Source organism: Musca domestica, unplaced genomic scaffold, assembly GCF_030504385.1.
Source record: "Musca domestica strain aabys unplaced genomic scaffold, Musca_domestica.polishedcontigs.V.1.1 8, whole genome shotgun sequence".
Classification (NCBI taxonomy): domain Eukaryota; kingdom Metazoa; phylum Arthropoda; class Insecta; order Diptera; family Muscidae; genus Musca; species Musca domestica.
The window spans coordinates 5,956,680-5,982,867 of record NW_026712409.1 but is presented as its reverse complement, the minus strand read 5'-3'; the positions used below and the strand labels follow the sequence as shown (position 1 = coordinate 5,982,867).

General features: G+C 33.6%; 1 protein-coding gene across 1 annotated transcript in view; it reads right to left on the bottom strand.

Moving 5' to 3' along the window:
• The window catches only part of LOC101894838 (uncharacterized), a 375,018-nt gene that overhangs the window by 119,800 nt on the left and 229,030 nt on the right, over nt 1-26,188 (bottom strand). The window contains exon 3 of the mRNA XM_059130884.1: nt 12,070-12,236. Within this exon, the coding sequence (XP_058986867.1) occupies nt 12,070-12,236 (167 nt within the window). The remainder of the gene's footprint in view (nt 1-12,069; nt 12,237-26,188) is intronic.

Here is a 26,188-nt window from a genome sequence, read left to right as displayed (position 1 = left end):
TTTAGAAGATATACGCAAGGTCTTAGGAACGATTATGGATGGAGTGCTTTCCATTTAAAGAAGACCTGTATAGAAACCCGATGGAGGTCTTCTAGGTATCAAAGGCCTGGGGAAAACTTCTTTGCATGGAAGAGCTGTGAAAGGTCTTAGATCTATGATAAACCTGTGAGAGGTCTCACGTCTATGGAAGACCTATAGGTTGTAGCTGTAGAAGACCTGTGAGAATGTCTTCTGCGTAGAGAAGATATGAGTACAGAAGACCTAGGGAATGTCTTCTATATACGGAAGACCTTCTTTATAGAAGACCTCTATAGAACCCCTTCTCTACAGAAGACTTGCGGAAGGTCCTCTTTATGAAAAAGTATTATATATTTTATGTACCGAAGATTTGCATAAAGTCATCAATTTAAAAAAAATATCTGAAGTAGCTTTTCTAAGTATGGAAAAGATGACGTATGTCTTCTTTGTTTAAGAAGAATTTTTAATATAAGCCCTCCGAAAAGCCTTTTAGGTATCGGATAGACTTCGTTGCATGGAAGATCGATAAAATATTTTCCTATTGTGTAAGTCCTCAGCTTTTTGGCTACGAAGCTTTTAGTTCCAATGTCTGCTTGGACGAAATCCATATGTGGACATTTGGAGGTACATGAAAGGTATGGAAATTGACTAGATTGACCCATTTATTTTTGTAACTCTCATAATAAGCGAAATGATTCATATTATTTCTTAAACCTTCAAAAATCTCTATATCCGAAGCGGCATAGAGATCGGGTATCGGTCTACACCTTCTTGTACCTCTCACAAAATTTTTAAAATTCCAAAAAAATCGTATCAGCGGCATTAGTTTTGGCCGTGTGAAACTGTGATTATCCTCCATCATCTGAAAAATTTTCATTTTGCAAATCGTTTATTCTTCAAATCAATTAAATTTAGATCTAAGTCTACACTGCATATTTTTTGAGAGGAGTGAATTAACCCACAGAGAACCCGAAATGAAAAAAAACTTTGTGGTTTGGTTGGAGAATTGCAAAGGACCCCCCCCCCCCCCAAAAAAAAAAAAAAAAAAAACAAAACTCAGGAGGTACCGTTATGTGGAAGGGGGTGCGTGGGCTATTATACCAAAAAGAGGAACTACAATATATTCCAGTGAGGAGTGGAACTACCCATTGAAACCGAAATGTAAGGTTACAGCTAGTTTGGAAGTATATTGGGATCGAAACCCTCAAAATATCGAAAATCGGGAGATACCGGTGCAATATTTGAAACTTCAATCGATAATAGACTGAGCTCGGACAGATGGTCAGAATCAAATTTTATATAAGTCCAACATAAAGTTCACTAAGTTTGGAATTGAAAAAAATGTATCCTTATTATGGTATCCTGACTTTTTACTTGATTTTTGCTTAGAGATCCAAGAAAAAAATAAAATAAATATATTAATAAACTAGTATTTAAACATATTGAATCCTTCACAGAATTAAATATTAAATATTATTATTTTTTTTTTTAATCTTTTTTTATATCCCAACGTTCGATCAAAAGTTGCCAGGGCACTCTCAAAATATCCTGGACAAACACCTACAAAACACACACCTTTTCAGCAAATAGCCTCCACAAAATCCCCAAAAAACACACATTAATCTATGTAAACTATTTTACAGATGGTGGCAGTCGGCACGTGATATACGTTTAATTTTAGAAAATCATCGGCCATACCCGTACATAGGAACACAGGCGCGTTTGCAGAAACACTTACAACCAGAGACGCAACAGCAGCATCAGGATCCGAGCCAACACCAAAATCAGCAATCATCAATTCAAACAGAGCCAATTGAAGAACGGCAAACACAAACTACAAGTTGCGGTCGCAGTTCCATTGATACGATGCCGGCATGTCAAAATAACTTTGCGCAATCTAGGCCACAGGACATTGACAATAAACAAACCAACAACAACAGTGTTGCTCTAATGACATCGGCAAATGCCGGGAACGAGAACGACGATGTTTGCAATGTTCTCCCGAATCCCAATGTCATGACAACTGCAGTTTTTACACTTCTACCCATTGACACAGCATCTGATTGTATTGCTGCAGCTACATTTGACAAAGGTGGTGGTGGTGTTGGTGGAGGTGCAAATGTTCTGATTGGTCCTTACAATAATGGTTGCCACGATATTGGTGACGTTGGTGCAGTGGTTCGTCATTGTAATGCTTTGTAATAAAAATTCATCATCTACAGTTTCCGCAATGGAGTTGGGGGGAGGGTAGATCCAAGCTAACAACATATCCGCTTTAAAATTGCTGAAATTGCACCACCACCACTGCACCAGCTAAAGAGGTGATAATAACTGAAACTCTTTTAAAATCCCCTTAATCGTGGTGTACATGTATTTTGCTTGTTTTAAAGAGCTCTTAAGGGCTGCTTGTGGCATAGCTTGAACTCTGCATGGAAATCTGTTAACTCTTCAATGAATAAAGAACTTTTGGTAAATATAAGTGTAAATGTGTTGTACGCTTGTTACATGTTTTCAAAAGGGTTTAGAGTTCGATTATTTTATAGTATGTGTGAAAAAATTAGTTTTTCACTAAAATGCCAAAATCTATCGGATTGCGGTGACATATTGTGGTTACAGTTACGTGCATGTGTGTGAGCGTACTTTCTCTGATGTCAGCCTAAACCACAAATCATTTAATTGTTGCCAATTTTATGCGCCATTTGAGCAAAAAAAAAAACTAACAAAGTTAACCTGCTGAGGGAATTAAAATATTTTGTCACAGCTATCAAAACCTGTAGGATTCCTATGAACATCAAAAAGCTACATAATTGTTCAAATAAAATAGGTTTAACCATTTTTGACAGGAACTGCTTTAGCATTGTTCTTCAAATTCCAAAAATTTTGGGCATCTAGTCTTTAAAAATATTTAAAAAAATGCCATTTTTGCCAGGAAATCCTAAAAAATTATTTTTAATTATTATTTTTATTTTTATTATTATTTTATTATAAGAAAATAATTCGAATTCATTTTTTAAAATTTTTAGAAAAATATTTTTTAAACTCACGATATATGGTCGTGAAGTCCTTCAACAAATATGTTTTTTTAATTAAATATTTCTGTCATAGGATTTGGAACAAATTTCTCTCTTTAAATATGTTCCTAAAGCCACCACATTTGGACAAAATTCTCTTAAAATCTTACTTGAAACAAAAAAAAGTTCATAAATCCGCGAGTTTCAAGCAAGAAAAACCTGAAAAATATAATCTCGAACAAAAAAAATTAAAAATCGACGATTTATACAGTCGATTTTTTCCAGGGAGACACTGAGAGATCCATGGAAAGTTGGGCTTGAAAACAAAATTTTCGTCCGAAATGCCAAGAAAATGTTTAAACAAAAGTTCTTCAAAATAAATACAAATCCCAGATTTTTCATCGGGAGCTCCTCGAAAAAAAGTTTATTAAAATGCCACGATTTTTGTCCAGAAAGACCTTGAACCTGGCAATGAAAAATATGTTAAAATCCATAACTTTTGCATAGGAAAAGCTTTGAAAAAAATTCTTAAAAAATCAACGATTTAGATGTCTTTGCAAAACAAAATTTACGTTTTTTTTTTAATTCTTAGAGAACTTCTTTAGAAAAAATCGATATTTGAGGCCAGGAAGTCTTTAAACATCTGAATACCCTCGAAAATTCACAATTTTTGAAGGTCCATAATTTTATTTCCATAACTTTTTTTTAATCCACGATTTTGGGTCAAAAGGTCCTTGAGCAAAAAAAATTCAAATTCACGAATTTTGGTTTAAGAAGACCATGAAAAAAAATTTTTTAACAATTAAAAATTTATACTGGCAAGACAAACGCTATTAGATCCATAACATTTGTCCAGTAAGATCTTGAACAATATTCTTAAAAAAATAAACGATTTTTATGGTAGGAATGTCTTCGAAATAAATCCACGACTTTAGTCCAGGTTCTTAGAGAATTTCGTTAATAAATGCTGAGGTTAATGACCGGAAAGTCTTTAAAAATCACAATTTAACCATAATATCCTTATCAACGATCTTTTGAAGGCCCATTAACATTATTTCTTTAATCCACGATTTATAGTTCAAAGGTCCTTGAACAAAAAATTCTCAAATTTACGATTTTTGTGTTAGGAAACAATTAAAATTGTATACTGCCGGGAGGTCCTTAAACTAAAATGTTTAAATCCATGGCTTTGGTCCGGCAATACCTTGAAAAATATTCACAAAATATAAACGAACTCAATGGTCGGAAGGTTTTTTCAATAAAAAGTAAATCTACAACTTTTGTCCTGGTAACCATTAAACAATTTAAATTGTATAGTGCAGAGAGGTCCAATTTTTAAATCCATGACTTTTGTCCTAAAAGACCTTGAAAAATAATCACAAAAAATAAACGAATTAAATGGTCGGGAAATCTTTTAATAAAAATTAAATCCACGATATTCGTCCTGGAAACCATCAATAAAAGATCGTAATAAATAAAGTCCAAGATTTGTAAAAAATGATCTTAAGAATCTGTGTGTTCAAGGTAAGAACTCTCGATAAAGGGTTTAAACTCACGGTTCCTGCCTCGGAGGACCATGAAAAAATATTACTAAAAAATCAGCCAGGTGAATAACAGCTTTACCTTAAAAAAAACATACATTTATAGCTCCGGGAGGTCCTTGAATTGTTTTTGAAATCCAGGTTTTTTTACCAGAAAGTCCTTACATTTTAATGAATTCACGATTAGATTTTTTCAAGTCAGTGGTTATAGGCCAAAAAATAATTTTTAAAAGTGAACTTGCCTTGGTTAGCCGCTCCTTAAAAAACGATGAAAACCAGGGTTCTTTGCCAGATAATCCTTTGACAAATCTACAACTTTTTCCCAGGAATTTATTGTAAATATGTTTTTAAAAATCTAAGAAAAGTTTAGAAATTTCACTACTCTTGTGGGAAGAAATGGATTAGACGAAACATTACGATATTGTTTTGATTCCCTGCTGTAACGGTACAAGGTTTCAGTAGAAAAAGTGCTATGTTAGGGACTAATTTTACCATTTATTTTGACTTTTGAGAATTTAGATTTTTTTACAGGGAGGTACCAGTGAAAAAAAAAATATCTTAATTCGAGCTTTACCTCCATTATATATGGAGAATTTCCATATTGATTTTCAGAATTTTTCTCTTAAAAATTTAAAAATGAAAAAAATTTGAGTAATTTTTTTTATCTAAAATCGGAAAAACACATTTGAGTTCATTCTTGTCTCAAATCTTTGACCTCAATTGACACCTTTAAAATTAATTTTCAAATTCCTACGAGTTTTTCATTTGTCACTTCTTTGACATTTTTCTTTGACACCTGCATCCTACAATGGTTGGTTATCCATCCAATTGATTTGCTCTACATTTCTTGGAAGAAAAGTCATTAAACAATTTAAGACCTTTTACCGCATAACAAATTAATTAAATAATTCCAACGTTGTTCCTATTTTTTAATTTGGTTGAATTTAAATACTCTGCCACGCCAACAACGCCTCACATTTTACTGTCCCATAAACGCTGAGCTCGCAGAGCGTAAACAATGTGTCAAAGTCAACCTAATTCTACTTGAAAATAATGAGCGTGAATTAAAATGACGAAGAAAAAAGAAAGAAGCACAGAAGCAAGCCAGCAAGTTTACCAAAAATTTCTTCGAACAAATGACGCTTACATCCAGGAGGAGATTTATTTGCCTAGACGTGGAAACTTATGGCTGTGAAAAGAACACGTGTAGACACGTTAAATTAATGTACGCAAATAATTTGTCAGTTAAATGGTTTTGGCGGATGGTGGTAGTGGGTGTCGACCCGATAGCAATGCCGTGGATTTTCAGAGGGATCGCTTAATCACACAAAACACTTTTAAACAAATTATAACAAAAGCCCCAATCACATGTGATTTTAGAGCATGAATCAAAAAAAAAAAAAAAAAAATTACTCCAAAGCCTTACTACTACCTTCTGATAAGTCGAACTACGCCAATGTCCTTTGTAACTAAACGGATTCCAACAGAAGTGACTGCCTACAAGGAAAGTATCTAAATTGCCTTAAATTGTTAAGATTCGAGCGATATTAACTAAAAATGAACAACAATTTGTTAAAATTTCAAGATTATCAGGGAATGCAATAAAAAAATTGGCCCAAGATGTTGAAACGAAAAAAAAAACTGAGGCATTTAAGTAAAAAAAAAAAATTGAAAATTCGCTTTACTATGTTTCATATTGACTTTAAGGGATCAAAATTATATCCTATATAGAATGCCAGTAGGGCAAGTTCTTCACATCCAAAACTATGGATTTTCACGAGTATGTGACCAACCTTTAACAAAATTAGGGACACATAAAAAAGAAAGTATGTCTATAGGAAAACACAAGGAGTATGTTATTTTTAAAACTTAGAGGCGGCATGAAGGACGTCTTTTTTGTTTATGAGCAACATTTTTGTAGAACATTTTGATTCCCCTGCTTTTGAAACTCATTTTTCGCCCTTGAAAAAATAATTTTTAAAAAAATGCAAGATTGTCAGAGTCCTTGAAAAAATAATTTTTAAAAATGCAAGATTGTCAGAGTCCTTGAAAAAATAATTTTGAAAAAAATGCAAGATTGTCAGAGTCCTTGAAAGAATAATTTTCAAAAAAATCCGCATTCTATTTTTCCTTGAAAAAAATAGTTTAAAAAAGGCAATATTGTCAGAGTTCTTGAAAAAGTAATTTTTTAAAAATCCACATTCTATTTTTCCTTGAAAAAATAGTTTAAAAAAATGCAAGATTGTCAGAGTCCTTGAAAAATAATTTTTAAAAAATCCACATTATATTTTTCCTTGAAAAAAATAGTTTAAAAAATGCAATATTGTCAGAGTCCTTGAAAAAATATTTTTTTAAAAATCCACATTCTATTTTTCCTTAAAAAAATAGTTTAAAAAATGCAAGATTGTCAGAGGTCTTGAAAAAATAATTTTTAAAAAATCCACGTTTGGTTGGTCTTGAAAAAATAATTTTTAAAAAATCCACGTTTGATTGGTCTTGAAAAAATAATTTTTAAAAAATCCACGTTTGGTTGGTCTTGAAAAAATAATTTTTAAAAAATCCACGTTTGGTTGGTCTTGAAAAAATAATTTTTAAAAAATCCACGTTTGATTGGTCTTGAAAAAATAATTTTTAAAAAATCCACGTTTGGTTGGTCTTGAAAAAATAATTTTTAAAAAATCCACGTTTGATTGGTCTTGAAAAAATAATTTTTAAAAAATCCACGTTTGATTGGTCTTGAAAAAATAATTTTTAAAAAATCCTCGTTTGATTGGTCCTTGAAAAAATAATTTTTAAAAAATCCACGTTTGATTGGCCCTTGAAAAAATAATTTTTAAAAAATCCTCGTTTGATTGGTCCTTGAAAAAATATTTTTTAAAAAATCCACGTTTGATTGGTCCTTGAAAAAATAATTTTTAAAAAATCCACGTTTGATTGGTCCTTTAAAAATCATTTTTAAAAAATCCACGTTTGATTGGTCCTTGAAAAAATAATTTTTAAAAAATCAACGTTTGATTGGTCCTTGAAAAAATAATTTTTGAAAGATCCACGCTTGACTGGTTTGAAAAATCCGCGGTTGTAAATCCTTTAAAAAATCTACTTTTGTAGTTCCTTAGAAAAATATTCTTTAAAACATCCACGTTTGTAGGTCTTTAAAAAAATCCACGTTTGTAGGTCCCTAAAAAAAAATATTCCTCAAGAAATCAGGGTCCTATTTTCCTTGAAATAATATATTTTAGAAATTTTACTATGTTTCATATTGACTTTAGGTCTAAAATTATTATTTCGATAAGTTACAAACGGATTGGCGAACCTAATATACCCTCCATACTATATACGGTGTAGGTTATAAAACGGGGGTTTTTATTTATGAAGATGATTTTACAGGTGAAAATACCCGATTTTAATTGCTTTAGAGGAACCAACACATTTTTTGAAGACTTAATGGCACAAACATCTAAGGAGACCAATCGTAGACTTTGACTCTAATCTCACAGATCTACAAGCTATAAGAAGTATACTAAACATTCCCTAAATTTAAAGAACGTAGAAAAAGTATGTGATACAAAAAAGTTACACCAAAAATCTGTTTAATAATATATTCTACAAAAATTTTCCTCTCACAAAGCAAATCCCTCCCCATCCCATACATTCAATTCAAATTTGCCAAAAGAGTGTAATCAATAAAACAAACTTTTCCCCCAAAGGGCATTACCTTAAGTGTCTCATTGGGTAGACCGACCAAGTTTCTTTTTTGTTTGGCTAAGCTCTAAATACTTTGAAATTAATGGATGAAATATTTTTTACCAACCCCCTCCACCAGCCAGGAAATGTAAAAAAAAGTTTTGTTGGTTTTCCACATCGCTTCAATTGCAATTTCCATATCAGAACATGTAAATCTTGTTGAAAACTTTTTGTTTTTTTTTTGCCCAAAACGCTTTTACATGATTTTTAATTTAGGCTAATAGGAAGTATTGGCAGCAACGTGTGCATGTGTGTTTGTGTCAAATTTTTCAACTTGTACAAACTGTGATTTTTTTTAAAAAACCAACAAAAAATTAAACATATCCGTCAGCCATGTCACTGATGTGCAGCCTTGTTGTATATATACACATGCATGTATATGTGCTGCTTTCGTTCCGTTTCCTTGTATCTGCTTGTTGGCTGTGTATCACACACGCATCCATCAAATGACAAGTGGTAGTAGCAGTACTACCACTGTGTCAGCTTCCAAGCCGTAAGCCCCTTCAGAACATACAAACCAATATGAGATTGTGATTGATGGTCTATAAATTAGTCATTTGAGTGTGTGTTGATGTATTGGTTTTGCGGTTTGATATATGGGCATGAGTGGCTTCGTGTGAGAGTGCGCGTGTGTGTGTGCACAAGCACGTAATAGACCTTGTCCTTGTCAAAAATGTTTAGACCCAAATCCACTTGACAGTTAAAACAAACAACCGTATATATACTGCTGCACAAATTTGCCAACACGAATTGATTTAAAGGGGAACAAGGACATTACTGCGGTCGCGGTTCAAGTGTTGTGGGGCAGAAAGGGTTATCAAATTAAAACTTCAAAGATGAGTTAGGGATGGAAACTTTATAGACATACTGGAAAAGGAGTATTTTATTGCGGAAGGGAAGTATTTAAGGAGAGATTTATAATAAATTCTTATGAAGTTAGGCCAAAAGAGTTTTATGTTCAACTGATGAGGAGTCGTTTTTACAGAGCTCAGAAAGTATTTTCACAAATGATGTATTTTAGGATTTAACTGAAGAGAAGTTCCTATTGAAGAGCTCAAAGCGGAATTATTTATTTATAAGCAGAAAGAGAGTCATGTTGATGAATTGAAATACGTTTTTTTATAGAATTCTCTTATAGACGAAGTTCTCTTTAAGGGCGAAATGAAAATACGGCTCTTAGGAAACCTTCATAAATTAGGAAAAAACTAAATGTCCTAAAAAATCTGAAGGTCAGGGTTTTCAGTAATCCAGAAAAGAAGGGATACAGCCTTAAAATTATGATTTGAAGAGAGGGAGAAATGTAGGGATGATCCACAAACGATTAGCTCAAAAAACAAGCAAGCTGGGAGAAATATTCTTTAAGAAATCCACGTTAAAAAATATTCTTTAAGAAATCCACGTTTCCTAAATCCTAAAAGTAATCGTGTCCTTTGAAAAAATATTCTTTAAGAAATCCACATTTGTAGGTCCTTCAAAATATATTCCTTCAAAAATTCATGTCCTTTAAAAAAAAACAATTCTTTATAGGTCCTTGAAAATATTATCCTTAAAAACTGCGTTTCCTTTGAAAAAATATTCTTTAAGAAATCCACGTTTGTAGATCATTTAAAATATATTCCTTGAAAGTAATCGTGTCCTTTGAAAAAATATTATTTAAGAAATCCACGTTTGTAGATCCTTTAAAATATATTCCTTAAAAGTAATCGTGTCCTCTGAAAAAATATTATTTAAGAACTCCACGTTTGTACATCCTTTAAAATAATCGTGTCCTTTGAAAAAATATTCCTTAAGAAATCCACGTTTGTAGATCCTTTAAAATATATCCCTTAAAAGTAATCGTGTCCTTTGAAAAAATTTTCTTTAAAAAATCAACGTTTGTCAGAGTCCTTGCAAAAATATTCCTGAAGAAATCTACGTCCTATTTTTCCTTAAAAATAATTTTTAAAAAATCCACACTTGATTGGTCCTTAAAAAAATAATTTTTAAAAAATCCACATTTGATTGGTCCTAAAAAATAATTTTTAAATTTAAAACATTTGTTTCGTCCTTAAAAAAAAATAATTTTTAAGAAAACCACATTTTTCAGAGTCCTTGCAAAAATATTCTTTAAAAAATCCACGTCCTATTTTTCCTTAAAAAATATTTTTTAAAAAATCCACGTCCTATTTTTCCTTAAAAAATATTTTTTAAAAAATCCACGTCCTATTTTTCCTTAAAAAATATTTTTTAAAAAATCCACGTCCTATTTTTCCTTAAAAAATATTTTTTAAAAAATCCACATTAGATTGGTCCTTAAAAAAATAATTTTTAAGAAAACCACGTTTGTCAGAGTCCTTGCAAAAATATTCTTTAAAAAATCCACGTCCTATTTTAACCAAAAAAATAATTTTTAAAAAATCCACATTTGATTGGTCCTTGAAAAAATAATTTTTAAAAAATCCACATTTGATTGGTCCTTAAAAAAATAATTTTTAAAAAATCCACGTTTGAATGGTCTTTGAAAAAATGATTTTTAAAAAATCCACGTTTGAATGGTCTTTGAAAAAATGATTTTTAAAAAATCCACGTTTGATTGGTCCTTGAAAAAAAATTTTTTTAAAAATCCACGTTTGATTAGTACTTGAAAAAATAATTTTTAAAAAATCCATGTTTGATTAGTACTTGAAAAAATAATTTTTAAAAAATGGACGTTTGATTGGTCCTTAAAAAAACAATTTTTAAAAAATCCACGTTTGATTAGTACTTGAAAAAATAATTTTTAAAAAATCCACGTTTGATTGGTACTTGAAAAAATAATTTTTAAAAAATTGACGTTTGATTGGTCTTTGAAAATACAAGTTTTTGAAAAATCACGTTTGATTGGTCCTTGAAAAAATAATTTTTAAAAAATCCAAGTTTGATTGGTCTTTAATTGATTCTTTAAAAACCCACGTTGGACTCTGACTTGGAAAAATATTTATTACAAAATCCACGTCCAGAATCGAGGAAATTATGAAAATTTTTTCAAAATGTATCAGCCTTTTTAGACGTTTTTCTAAAAACCTTCTATCAACACTAGACCCAAAGTATATATGGGATGTATCGATCCACTATTTCGGTTATGTCCCCACAAAAGTTCAAATTTTTAACAAAAAAAACCTTCTCAGAATCGAAGTATTTCGGACTTCGTTTCTCGTAATATTTGCCTCATGCTTAAGCTAGGCGAGAAACTGGATCATATTGGTCCATTTTTTGTTATACCTCTCCAAAAACTTATAACTAAATTAAAATTAATGCCCGACTTTGTACACCTCTATCTGTGCTCATATAAATAGCCAATATTTTGAAAACAAATTGAATATATTTTGAGCAGAGTCCACCATTAACAATAAAATTTGTGAGTCGCGATATAAGTATACTAAGTTCAAAATTTATGTACCGAGTATCCAAAGTATTAGTTTTTTATTTTTTATTTTTTTTTTTGCTATCTTCGAATTCGATCTAAGTCTGATGAAAAATTATGAACCAAAAAAGTTTTTAACCAAAAAACTTGCGACGTAACTTGCATAAATAAATCGTCTAGAGAGTCATTAGAACTGACCTCGATTGAAAGGATTTTTCTAAAAGTTGAATCATGCTAAAGAAAGGGCTTAAATAATAGATTCAGAAAAAAAATGATTTGCTTAAAAAATTATTTCCTAGGTCCCTTATAATACCCCTTTTAGCTTAATTTAATATTTATGTATATTGTTGGTGACCTTATTTAATTTACTTACGTCCTTATCGCCCAAACGTTCAACACGGCAATGCAGGAAACCCGTTTGGCCCACTGTCACGGTGACGTTGCGCGGCACATCAAAATCGAAATATGGCAGAAGATTTGTTGGTGACACTGTGGTTGTTTCCAGCGCTGTGTACGACGTTGAATATGTTGTCAAGGATTCTGCAAAGAAAGAAAAGATACAGACAAACATGAGTAATGGATCGAGAGTAGCGTAAAAGTAAACATGATTAAATGTGAGGTCTTAAAAAAACCTCTTCGCATTTATAGGGGCAGATAAGAAGAGAGTAGAACATGTAAAATGCTGAAAAGAAAATAACTCAAGCGAAGTCGGTCAGGCCAAAAGAACATTTATGTTGACATTATTCATGCGGCCCAGCGAACATATGTGGAAAATTATGTAAATGGCCAAACTTGAAGGCGCCACCATGACATTAAATTCCACCACTTTGGATTATATGGATGTTTGTTAAATGTTAACTCTTTTTTCTTCGCTCAGCCCATTACCATATATACATTTAAAGTCTTTCGTGGCTTTCAGTATTTCATCATCGCCGCTGATGCTTCTTATGATTGTGTGATGGAAGTTGTAAAAACCATTTTTTAATAACAAAAAACCCCGAGTAAATAATAAACAACTATAAAAGAGACATTGTTAATCTCATGAATGGCCGGCAATGTGATTTTCTTTATGCCTCGCAAAACTGTAAATACGAACAGAAGAAAACATACAAATAAATAATTTTTTTTCCTAATTTTCATTATCGCTCATTTTACCATCTTCGTTTTTCTCAACTTTTTATTATTTGCCTTCTTTAAGTATTTTTATCGCTTTTGTTGATCATAAAAAAACACAGAGGAAAAAACTCCAAGAACAGTATAAATGTTAAATTGTACAGGGTGAAATGAAAAAAAAACTGCCACCAATTTCAGACTGCTGTCATTTCTTAGCCACTCGTCCGACAGCTGTTAAAATTATTCCAGTGACAGGTCATTATATTGTTCATAAGCGTACAAAAGCATTTTGGTGAGAATTTTCCAAAAAAAAAAAACTTATTCGAGATTGAATTCAAGCGTGATAGTGTTATTTCTTTATATTTGGCTGAAAAACCACAAGTGGCTATCGTTAGAGCACTCTAGCATTTAAGTGTGAATAACTCCTTATTATCTCGTACCATCGCTCTTTACCGTGATACTGGTAGCCTAGCCCGACGTTAAGGAAGGGGACGGAAGAAAACAGCAACATCAGCAGAAATGGTTCGGAAAGTAAAGAAGCCACTTGATCGAAACCCGCGTCGCAGTGGCCGAAAAATAGCTCGTGAGCCGACATGTCGCAATATTCCATTCGGCAAATATTGAAAAATGAGCTCAAGTTAAAGCCATTGAAATTCCAAAAAGTGCAAGAACTTACACCGCAACAGAAAGAGAATAGCTCAAAAGAGCTAAAGAGTTGGTTCGCTTGGCCGAAAGTGGTGAACTGCCGAATTTGGTTTTCTCCGATGTTTTCTCCGATGAATGAAAATATTCGTTGTCCAGCAGTTTGTACACAAACAAAATGATCGTGTTTACTTGCCAAAGAGATCAGCTGAAAATGTGCACCTTCGGTTGGCCACCAGAACTCAAGCGCCGGCCATGGTGATGGTATGGGCCGCCATAACAGCCGATAAAATATTTTGGAGGGTTAAAGCCTTGGGCATTCCAACATGACTCAGCACCATCGCACTCAGCATGAGCCACCCAAAAATGGTTAAAAAATGAGGTTTCTTGCTTCATTTCCAGCGCACAATGGCCACCAAAATCTCCGGATACCAATCCGTTGGACTATTGTGTCTGGAGTATTTTGGAAAGCAAGGTTTTGACTAAAAAATACCAAAGTATCGATCATCGAAAGCAAGCGCTTCGCCGGGAATGGGCCAAAATACCCCAGAGCAATATTTGGACATGTGATGGTTTCATTGGTCGTTTGAAGACCATAATTCGTGCCAAAGGTGACCAATTCGAACAAATCTAAACTTATTCTAAAATTTGATGATATTTCCGACATTTTTTGTTTTCATTCAATAACATTAAAAAAAATGTAAAAATTATGACGTTTGACTTTGTTGCCGGTTTTTTTTTATCTCACCCTGTAGTAATAAGCAAGAGACGAAGTAGAAGCTGAAGAGAAAAAAATTATTTATGAATTCATACGAACAACTGAATTGATGGCAATAAAACTCGCCATGAACAAAACAAGTCTGGACAATGGGCGACAAATTATCGTAAAAGCGATTTCCATCATTTCTGTTCGAAATGAAAATAAGAACACATGCTGGCAAGGAGTCCATCATCATTAAAACGTTGATGATGGCAGCCGGGCTGGGTAAAAGTGGCGATGAGATGACTTATTACAATGACCACACACAATTAGTTCTTAAGGAAGGTAGTAAAGACTGCTGATTGGATGTCTTATTCCGGGACATGGAGAAAGGGTATTGTTAAACGATTTTTAAGGAGTTCTTCTTTTTAATGAGGTGAACTTGAGGAAGATGCAGGAAAACTTAATTTAAGGTAGTTCAAGGGGGAATTATTTCAATTTTGGGGGCGGGTGTGATATTATGTGAGCGACATGAAGATGCTGTTATTGACAGACGGAAAAATAGTCTTCATCCTTGTGATGCAGGTTTTACGAAGAAGGGAATTTATTTGAAAAGGCATTGAAGTTGCCTAAGGGATAGACCAAAGGAGCCTGTCATCAATCAGCCAGAAGGAAATATTTACAATTTATTAAAAGTGATAGGTTTTGATACCTAATCCAATGGGGTTCCATTTTTATTTTTTTTAATCAGAATGAAGTATTCTTTAGCGACTGTTAAAATAATTGTTTGTAGCCAGAATAAAGTACCTAGATATGAAAAGAGATATGATTTTCTCAGACTACTTATAATTTATTGGTTCCAGATGTATTATGACTTTTGGAAGTTCGTACTCTAAGGGTACAAAAAAAGGTACATAATTTTTATTGTGTCATCAATAAGTTTTAAAACTGGTAGGATTTTTGGGAAATTTTACTTGAAATGTAAAAAAAAAAATACAAAAAAAATATATCATCGTTACGAAATTTTGCATGGAAGTAGGGCTAGGGTCAGAATAGAAGCCTATCTGATCGCATAATATTTAGGGGTTGACATGGACCAAAAACAGAATTATTTCCTGATTTTGCAGTTGATTTACAGGTCCCAATCATAGACCAATCGACATTGAATTTAGCACGGGGCTAAAGTTTAGGGCTGGTCAGAAGCCCACCATTTTATTTGGTCCTCGGAAGATGTTTAGCGGTTAAAATAGACCATAACATTTATTTAAAAATAACGAAAATTTCCACTAAACCTTGAAATGTAATTTTTGATTGTTACATTGATGTTCATATCCAAGATATCGCGTATACAGGGTGAGATAAAAAACTGCAATACAATTAAACGCCATAATTTTTATATATATATTTTTTTAATTTTATTGAATGAAAGCAAAAAATGTCGGATATAGCATCAAATTTTAGAATAAGTTAAGATTTGTTCGAATTGGTCAACTTTGGCACGAATTATGGCATTTAAACGGTCAATGAAGCCGTCGCACGCTGCCCGAATGTTGCTCTGTGGTATTTTGGCCCATTCCCGGCGAAGCGCTTGCTTGAGGTGATCGACACTTTGGTATTTTTTAGTGTCAACCCTGCTTTACAAAATACGCCTGACACAAAAGTCCAACGGTTTGGTATCCGGAGATATTGGTGGCCACTGTGGGCTGAAAATGAAGCGAGCAACCTTATTTTGTAACCATTCTTGGGTGGCGCGTGCTGAGTGCGATGGTGGAATGTTCAATGTCTGCCGCCAAAATATTTGCGTACCCAAGACTTTAATACACCCTCCAGAAATTTTCGCGATAATATTCGGCATTTATTCTGATGCCACGGTCGATTAATACGACCGGAGAGCGACCATCGGCTGTTATGGTGGCCCACAGCATCACCATGGCCGGCGCTTGAGTTTTGACGGCCAACCGAAGGTGCACATTTTCATCTGACCTCTTCAGCAAGTAAACACGATAATTTTGTTTGTTTACAAACAGCTTGACAATGAATGTTTTCTCATCGGAGAAAACCAAATTCGGCAGTTCACCACTTTCGGCTAAGCGAAGCAACTCTTTAGCTCTTTTGAGGCTATTTGCTTTCTGTTGCGCTGTAAGTTCTTGCACTTTTTGGAATTTCAATGGCTGTACCCCGAGCTTATTTTTCAATATTTGCCGAATGGAATATTGCGATATATTCAGCTCACGATTCATTTTCGGCCACTGCGACCGCGGGTTTCGATCAAGTCGTTTCTTTACTTTTCGAATCATATCTGCTGATGTTGCTGTTTTCATCCGTTCATTTTCTTGACGTAGGTCTACACTGCCGATATCACGATAAGGAGCGATGGTACGAGACACAAAAGATTTATTCACATTTAAATGCTGGAGTGCTCTAACGATAGCCACTTGTGGTTTTCCAGCCAAATATAAAGAAATCACACCATCACGCTTGAATTCCATCACGAATAACTTTTTTCTGGAAAATTCTCACAAAATCCTTTTGTACGCTTGTAAACAAAATAATGAACTGTCACTGGAATAATTTTAACAGCTGTCAGACGAGTGGCTTAGAAATGACGGAAGTCTGAAGTGGGTGGCAGTTTTTTCATCTCACTCTGTAAAGCAACCTCCGATTTGAGTCGTATATGAAAATATATAGAAAATCTACTTATTTTCGATAAAAAGTTTTAACATTTTTGACATATCAATGTTCCCAAGCCAATTTAAATAAACCCAGGGTAGAAGAATACGGATATGCATCAACTATCTGCATTCTTCTACTCTGGTTTTATTTTAATTACGTTTCAAATAATTTTAAAAAAATGTTGCATAAATTTAAATCCAATTCTGAGATTAGCGGAACAATTAGTTGTTATAAAGGTCTTTCTCTTATGGGACAAGTTATATTATTTAATATATTTAATATTATATAATACCTTACTAATATTATAATGAATAATGTTCCAATTTACCCCAACTCAAAATAATCAGTATTGCATTTTACACTACCTTAATCTAAATAAACATATTAATTTAATTTCCACTCATATCTCATATTCCCCCTCTCTCTAGACACCAAGTCAATCATGAGGATAACTAGAGAGCATTCAACACTCTCCTCCGCCTGAATCTCTTGCAACGCTTTGGCAATATTTTCATTGAATTTTGTTTCGTTCGTCTTAATTTTATTTTCTGGTAAATCTGAAGATCCACTTAAGCTGTGCACTCCTGACACAGTCAAGGCATCAACGGAGAAATGTTGAGCAAGTGCCCTTGCCGACACTTAATGGCGGTATTATTAAAGTCAACACCGTCTCACACACATACACAGATATCTATGTAAACATACAATTACTTTCAGGCAGGGATATGCAGACAAACATACATCATAGTTATATTCGGGGAAATTTTTTTTCTCTTACGTCGTTGTTGTAGTTTTCTGGCACTTGCAATGATGTATGCAACGTTGGCACAATTCATCCCAACACAGAGATCGAGAGAGACAGGGAGACGATGTGTCAGACACCAAAGTGCTGTGGGGTGTGAAAACATCTACAAGCGAATCCAGACCCATATAACCACTACCGCCAACGGAGACGAGGACAATGACAATGCCGAAAAAGACGAAGGGGTGAAATGTAAAGTAATGTACGGCAATATATTTACTTAATACATGCATACATACACACACACACAAGTTTATCCCTCCAACAATTACACACAATCACATAAAACTGTTTAAATGATACTCAACTACAATCTCTTATTCTCTGCTTTTAAAGCCAAAAAGTGTTGAACTATGCCATAATGTGTGTGTGTGTGTGCAGTTTTGGGTAATAGACAAGTTAAGTATTATCAATTGAGTGTTATTTACGTGTAAGACGGGATGGGATATTGAGTACACGGCCCTTTTCATTCTTCCCACCAATTTGTTCCCCTATTTTATATTCATTTTTAAATTATTCTATGTCGGTGTTCCTATTTGTTTCCCTTTTTTCTTTCATTACATGAAATTGTTCTTTTTTATAAAAAAAATTAAATTTTCTTTTCATTAGCATTTAACCGAATTATCTGCCTAAACGAAATGTTGTTGTTGTTTTCCCTTTTTTTCATTCAGAGCAATATTTGGCATATTAAGCTGGAAAATGCGTGTCAAATATTCATTGAGTTGTTTTAGGGGATTTGTTTTCTCTATTTTCTTTTGGCATTCATGTCGCCTTCTTAATTGCGTTGTTTTAACAGAAGACGACCAGAATATTATTTTTCACCAAAATCTCAGTTTTCGAGAATTTTTGGGGATTGTTTTTCTTATACAGTGGGAAGCAAAAGTAATGGGAAAATATATCATGGCAACAAATGGAAAATAAAAATTAAAAAAAAAATTAAAAAGTATCAGTCGATTTTGCCGACTGATGTATACCCTTAGCCAATGTTCGATTATTTAAATATCTCTCGACTTCTGTTATGATTATTCAAATTGTTGACCCTCTATGGAGTAGGTTCCGAAGGAATTGACCAATATTGGCCATTTCGTATCGGACCTACATGGGCCAACATTTGATGATATAAATATTGCGACGTGCCAGGTTTGGACCTCCTTCACTTTATATCAAATATGAGACAGTTTTAAATTGTATCTGAGGTACCAGATATAGTCGAGGTATTTCATTTTCATACTTCATCTAATACAGATTAAAATATCGGTTTGCACAAAATCACAAGAAAATCGAACATTTATAACCAAATTATATATTCTATATTCAACTAAGGTTTCTGGTTTAGAAAAATATTTAGATAAAGCCATTTGTAAAGAATCGCTGAATTGTTTCACAAGTAATGACAGATAAAAGTATTGAAAATTGTGATCCTTTGTGTGTGAGGGCTGGTACCCTCACAGATATATATCATCTTCACAACAAATCTTGTGTTAGCAAAAATATTTGTATGTGTGAAAATTTAAGAAACTTGAGCGTTTTGGTTTTCAAAATCTTGAACCCAGAAGAAATGGTCCGATCTCTACCATCTGTATAACAGATCTTGCATTGATGAAAATATTAAGATGGATATCGGATGATAATTCCGCGTTTTATGAGCTTCATGGTTATTCAAAATTTTTAACCCTTTGTGGGGGAAGTACCAGAAGGTGTGGACCGATATATCATATCCTCACAGCAGATCTTGTGACAGTATATAAAATCGGATGTGTGAAATATGAAGAGAATCGAATGCATATTTCGGATTTAATAATCGTTTTAGTTTTTCATAACGTTGACCCTTTGTGGGGAAGGTACCAGAAGGAGTGGTCCGATCTCTGCCATCCTCATAGCAGATTTTGTGTTTATGGAAATATTGAGATGTGCTAAGTCTTAATGGAATCGGATGTTAATTTCGCGTTTTTTTGAGCTCCATGGGTTTTCAAAAATTTTAATTCTTTGTGGGGGTGGTACCTGAAGGGGTTCGCAGACATATATCATCTTTACAACAGATTTTATGTTGATGGAAATATTGAGATTGAGATGTACCCAGTCTGAATGGAATCGGATGTTGATTTCGTGTTTTATGAGCTTCTTGGCTATTCAAAAATTTTAATTCTTTGTGGGGAAGGTACCAATATAACTCATCTTCGTAGCAGATCTTGTGTTAGTAGAAATAATGAGATGTGTGAAATATGAAGAAGACCGAATGCTTATTTCAGATTTTATGATCGTTTTGGTTATTCAAAACTTTGACGCTTTGTGGGGCAGGTACCAGAAAGAATGGTCTGATCTCTACCATCTTTATACAGACCTTTTGTTGATGAAAATATTGAGATGTGCAAAGTCTGAATGGAATCGGATGTTAATTTCGTGCTTTACGAGCTTCATGAACTTTTGAAATTTTGACCCTTTGTGGGGGAGGTATATATTCCATCTTAATGCCAGACCTTAGATTAATAAAATTATCGGGATGTGTGTTATTTGAAGACAATCGAATTATTACATCACATTTTATAAGTGTTATAATTATTCAAAATTTCGACCCTTTGTGGTGGAGGTATTTGATGGAGTGGACACGGTCCATTTTCGCACCTGACCTAGCACTGACGCAAACATTAGGATTTGCAAAGTTGGAGCAAACTCGGATTATCGTTTCTCTTTCTGTATAGAAAATATATTTTTTGAAAATGTCGACCTTTTGTGGGGGAGGTACAAGAAGGAGTGGACCGATATTGCTCATCTTCGAACTCGATCTAAATTTGACAAAAATATTACGACGTACCAAAGTTTGGACCAAATAGGATACTCCCTTCGAGAGTTATCGTGCGCACCAGCCAGAAAGACAGACAGTAGGGCGGACGACATCGCTAGATCGACTCCAAATGGTCTGAAGCGGATTTGGTCCAAACAAACCTTAGGTCTAAAACCATTGTTTCGACTAGATACGTTTTGACCGTATCAAATGATATATACTCTCTCTAGCCATATGGCTGAGGATATAAAAAGAAAAGTCATAGAGACACTAAAATACACTCATCACTATGCAACTCGTTTCGCAGTTGGTTAAGCGGCCTATTAGGCATATTTGGTGCGGATGATAGCTTAAAAGCGTCGTTCTTTGGAAAGTGGTTATACACTCATAGAGGACATAATCGGGACTAATATATATATTGAAATGTAGCCTTATAAAGAATATATATTTTAGGATCGCTCCTTTAGTTCTTTTAATTTGACATCCTTGCTGTAACTCTGCCTTGTCCATTATAACTGAAGTCAAGCATTTTCCCAGGATTTCTTAAAATAATTCCTTGATTATATTACAGCACATGCTACAAATTCATGTGGAAGGACAATTCGAGTGTCCTTTTTCTTAAACTCACATATGTTTAAAAGAAAAATTATTTCTTGGAAATCTCAGCTTGAAATAATCCGTCTTCAAACAAATTGCTATTCTCATTTTTCCACAAAAAAATGGAAAGGAAACCCAGCACCACTTCGACACGTGTTGGCAGTCTGCAGTATGCAGACGTTATTTGAGTATGACACCAAAACAAATAACTGGAATTATTTGACATTGCCCACAACAATGTCTTCTTCGGATGTGATGGAAGCTAATCTCAGCGTGTTGATATAAATTCCCACAATATTTGGTTTAACTGATAGCTACCTGGGGAGAATATTTGAGATGTTGTTTTTTGCGAACAAATTTCATACTGATCTCATGTGTTGAGTGTTCGGGGGGTTTATTTTGACGGATGTACGTATGAGCCATTTTTTTTTTTTTTTTTGTTAACAGGAATTGGAGTTTGCCCAGTGAACAAATTAAGCGCATTAGTGACTTTATATAATTTCAAAAAATATTTTCGTTATCAAATTTGTATTAGGACTGTAACAAATTAAAAATATATACTTTTGGAATTTAAATGCAAGTCGCCTACATATCATCATCATGGTCCCCGTCGACCATACACCAGTATTCCTGGTTATTCTCGGATTATCCGTAAACCCACCATCGTGATCCCTAACGACCATTCACCAGAGTTCTCGATTACCTTCAGATCGCCTACAACCCAAGGATCATCATTGTAATCCCAGACCACGTGACGTCCACTTATCAAAGTTCCCGATTATTTTCAAATCGTTTATAACCTCAAGGTCATCATAATGGTCCCCACGACAGTTCGCCAGACATTTCGATTATCATTGGATCAACCGTAACCTGGACCTCGTGATCCTTAAAAACCATTCATCAAAGTTTCCATATTATCTTCTAATTGTCTAATATCATCATCGTAATCCCTGGACTACCGACATCCATACCTAGTTCCCGATTATCTACAAATCATCATTTTGTGCCAAAAAGCTTCCAAAAGGTTCATTCCGATTTAAATATTCAGTGTAGGCCCATCATTTGCTCGGAATTGTTCCATTTAATTTGATTTTATGGCCTTAGTCTTATGTTAACCTCGATCATAACTCTACAGAGGAAATATATCATTTGATAAGATCTAAATGTGTCTTATCCAAATAACTGTTTTAGACCCTTTGTCTCTTTGGGCCAAATCCGTTCCAGGACATTTGGAGTCGTTATAGGGGTGTCCGTCTGCCTGCCTGTCTGTCTGCTTGGTATCCACCATAACTCTCGAAGGGAGTATCCGATTTGGTGCAAACTTGGGACATAGTAATCGGTTCACTCCTTCTGGTACCTCCCCCATAAAAGGTTAATATTTTCAAGAAAAATAATTTACCTCATAGGTAGAGAAAGGAGAATTCTAATTTGCAACTCTCAATATTTTTGTCAGCGCTAGGTCAGGTGCGAAAATGGGCAATATCGGTCCACTCCATCAAGTGCCTCCCCCACAAAGAGTCAAAATTTGGAATAATTATAAATCTTATAAAATGTAAAATAAGAGTACCAGTGTCTTTAAATTGCAGACTTCTCAATATTCTTATTTACACAAAATCTGGTGTGAAGATCGGATATATCCGTTCACTTCTTCTTTTACCTACCCCACAAAGGTTTAAAATTTTGGAAAAACCATGCATCTCCGATCCGATTCGTTTCGAACGCGTTACATCCCAATACTTGTATTAAGAGAAGACCTTTTGTAAATATCGTTGTCATCGGAAAACTCCTTTTGTTACCTTTCCACAACGTGTCAAAATTCTCATAAAATGCGAAATAAGCATCCGATTCATGCTAAACCTCATACTTTCGAATATTTCTACTAGAGACAGATCTGGGGTGTAGATGGAATATATCGATTCATTCCTTCTGGTACCTTTCCCACAAGGGGTCAAAATTTTGAATAAAATATCTTATAACATGCGAAACATGTCAGTGACTTTTTCAAAACTTGGTTTATCTAAATATTTCTCTCAACCAGAGATCTGAGAGACTATGGACTATCAGTTATTCCCATAAAATTGTAAATAAGTTTTCGATTTTCCTTAAATTTGGCAGACACTGGCTGGGGGTATACATCTGTCGGGAAAGCCGACTGATAATTTTTAGCTTGTTTTCACCTAAATGGGCTATGATTTTAGTACATAGAGGTCGTAGCCTGTAGAAAAGTAGAAAAACTACATTTGTAACGTTATTTATGGAATATTGTTATATTATGGAATTACACAAATCTCATCACGGTCAGAAATTTTACTAAATACTCTTCCGTCTATGTGACCAGATTTGAATTTATTTCCAATTAGTTTTTTCTAAATTTGTCTGAAAATCTTCGCTTGGATATTACACCCACGCCCATACGTGGTGTGTATGAAAAATTTACCCTCTTATCCATTGCTCATTTCTGCTGCTATTTTTTCATGCCTGTTTCAAGTTAGCAATCTTAATAACATGTTTTCCTTCCCTTTTATGGTCTATAAGCAAACACGCATTCCCTGATTAACCGCCTCCATCACCTATTTATGCCATTTCAAACGTTTTTTCTTCCCTACTTGACTGGCGTGTAATCGAAATATTTAAGCACGTCCTTATTTTAAGGATAAACTGTTTAACCAACAAAACAGGAATAATGAAATATTTTTGCATTTCTTAAGAAATACACGCGTCGAATGCTAACGACCGACCGTCAGAAGAAAAAACAACACAATTGCGAAAGAGATACGATAGAAAACTTCGTTGGGGGTGCTGTTGTTCGTTTTTCTTATCGAAACAAACACAAATTAGCAGAAATCACGCAACTAACTTTCTTTGGCTGTTGCTCAGTTTTGTTGGGTGATAGATAGAGGGCCAGTGGCTCAAACAAATTCTTTTTAATTGGCCTTTTTGCGAAAAAAATTCAGAAAAAAAGAAGTATTGTAGCTAATTTATATAGGATTGGAGAATTGCATAAATATCGAGATATCTGAAAAAATATCATGTATTCCTAAAATTTTGGATAATACATTTTTATCTTTTTGAGGTGATAATTTTTATAAAAAAAAACAATTTTGTTTTCCCTTCACTCCACTGTCATTTCGGCTGATTAAATTGTTCCGCAGTGCGTAAATTAGATTTTGTTTCGCCCCGCAACTTCCTCCCCCACTTTTCCCATTTCGTTCTTTTTCACGCCCCAGCAATACGAACGAAGAATCCATAAATCCAAACTGCATTGATAAATCATAAATTGAGTATGGCCTGAATTTGCTTCGCCTTTAGAAAGAAGGCGAAAAAATGATGGCACCAATAAACCAAAGACTGCCTGCCAATGGTAAATGAAATTAAAGGAGAACGACAACGACCTTAGGAGGAAAAATATCAAGGAAACCGGGCGTGGAATGTTGAGTACAAATTGTAGAAAATTTTAAAAAATTAAATTATTGTGAAATATGTTAATGTGAAATCTCATCATGGGCTTCGTCTCCAGATTTTTGATATTTCAGAAAGGTAAATTAGAAGTCGACACTTTTCATAAAAAAGGTAATATTTTGAAAACATATAATTAACTTGACTTTTTTTGCAGACTAAGTTTAAGTTACAAAAGCTGACAATACGGTCTCAACAAATATTTTGTTAAGAATTGTCATATCAGAAGTAAATTGTTTCCCAAGACTTCTTATTCTTATTACAGCAACAATTTTTCTGGAGAAATCCATACATCCTGAGATATAGGGTTCCAAAATTCCAAACCAAAATAATGTTTAACCTGATTTTAAAATAAATATAAAATGTTATTACTCTCATTTTTTAACAATTTTTACAAAAGAGGTTATTTTTAGATTTAATTTTTTTTATGTCGAACACCGGCTTCGTGAACCAAATGTTTTTGAAATAACCGGCTTTCGACCGGGTTTTTAGATTTTTCCTCAAGGGTACGTCCAATATCGACTTTGTGAAACAAAGTTATAAAAGTTTTCAGAATTGCAATATGAATTTTGGACACAATCTTCATTTCGTATCTTGGCGGAAAATCTGAAAAAGTCTTCAAAAACTCCTCAAATCATCTAGTCTCCAACTAATCGAAATACAATTTTCTTCGAAAGGTAAACCTCGATTCTGTAAGTATTTAAAGTGACAAATTTCCAAAAAAAAAAAAAAAAAAAAACAAAACAAAACAAAAAACAGAAAATGACCCAAGAGTGGACTCAAAGAGTGGATCTATAATGAAATGCCAAATTTCAACTAATTTGGTTAGAAAAGGCAGTTGAAATTTACAAATACTCCCAAGCGTGGTATATATGAAAGCTATATATGTTAGAAATTTAATACCGAAAATATAGGTAATACCACTATGTTGATACCGGTTCCGGATTCAAAATGTCAATTTGTTAGACATTGCAGTTAAAAATGGGTCTAGGACCTAGAGTAAGAAAAAATATTTTGGAATACCAATATATGGGAGCCATTCCAGAACTTGGTTTGTAATTGAACATATTTTGTGAAAATGTGTATTGATCACAGTGATTTGCAGAAAAAACAGTAACAGTAATATCCTTCACCATAAAGTAAAAAAAAATCTTTTAAAATAAAAGTATCGGGATTGAATGTTGAGTCCACTACAATTATTGACAGTTGAAATTGGTTAATAAAAAGTCTTCAAAATACCGTATATTCGATGGTATCGGTTTTCTGCTAGTGGTAGTTGTTGTTATCTGCTGCGAGTTTTAAATCCTAATTTAAAAAAATATATATTTAAAAAGGAGCTTAAAATTAGGAAAATACCAAATTTTTGGAGGTACCGCTTAGTGAGAGATTTAAGAAATAATGGATCTATTCCAGCAGTCTTCTGCCACAGAACAAATTTTTGGTAACAATCATCTAAAAATGAAGGGCTCAAAAGTGCACAGATATGTTACCACCTCGGAGTGATCTCTCCCTTCTGCATCAAATTTCACAGCTATTATGGCATATGTCTTGATTAAAAGAAAAAAAATAGGCTGACATGGACATATCGTCTTAGAATTTTATAAAGAATGCCTAAAAACTTAATGGGCTATCAGAAGAATACTTATTCAAATATTGTAAAGAAAGTAATTAATATTCCCTCAATTTAATGTTCCCTCAATTTGAAAGATTAAAGAGACTTAACATAT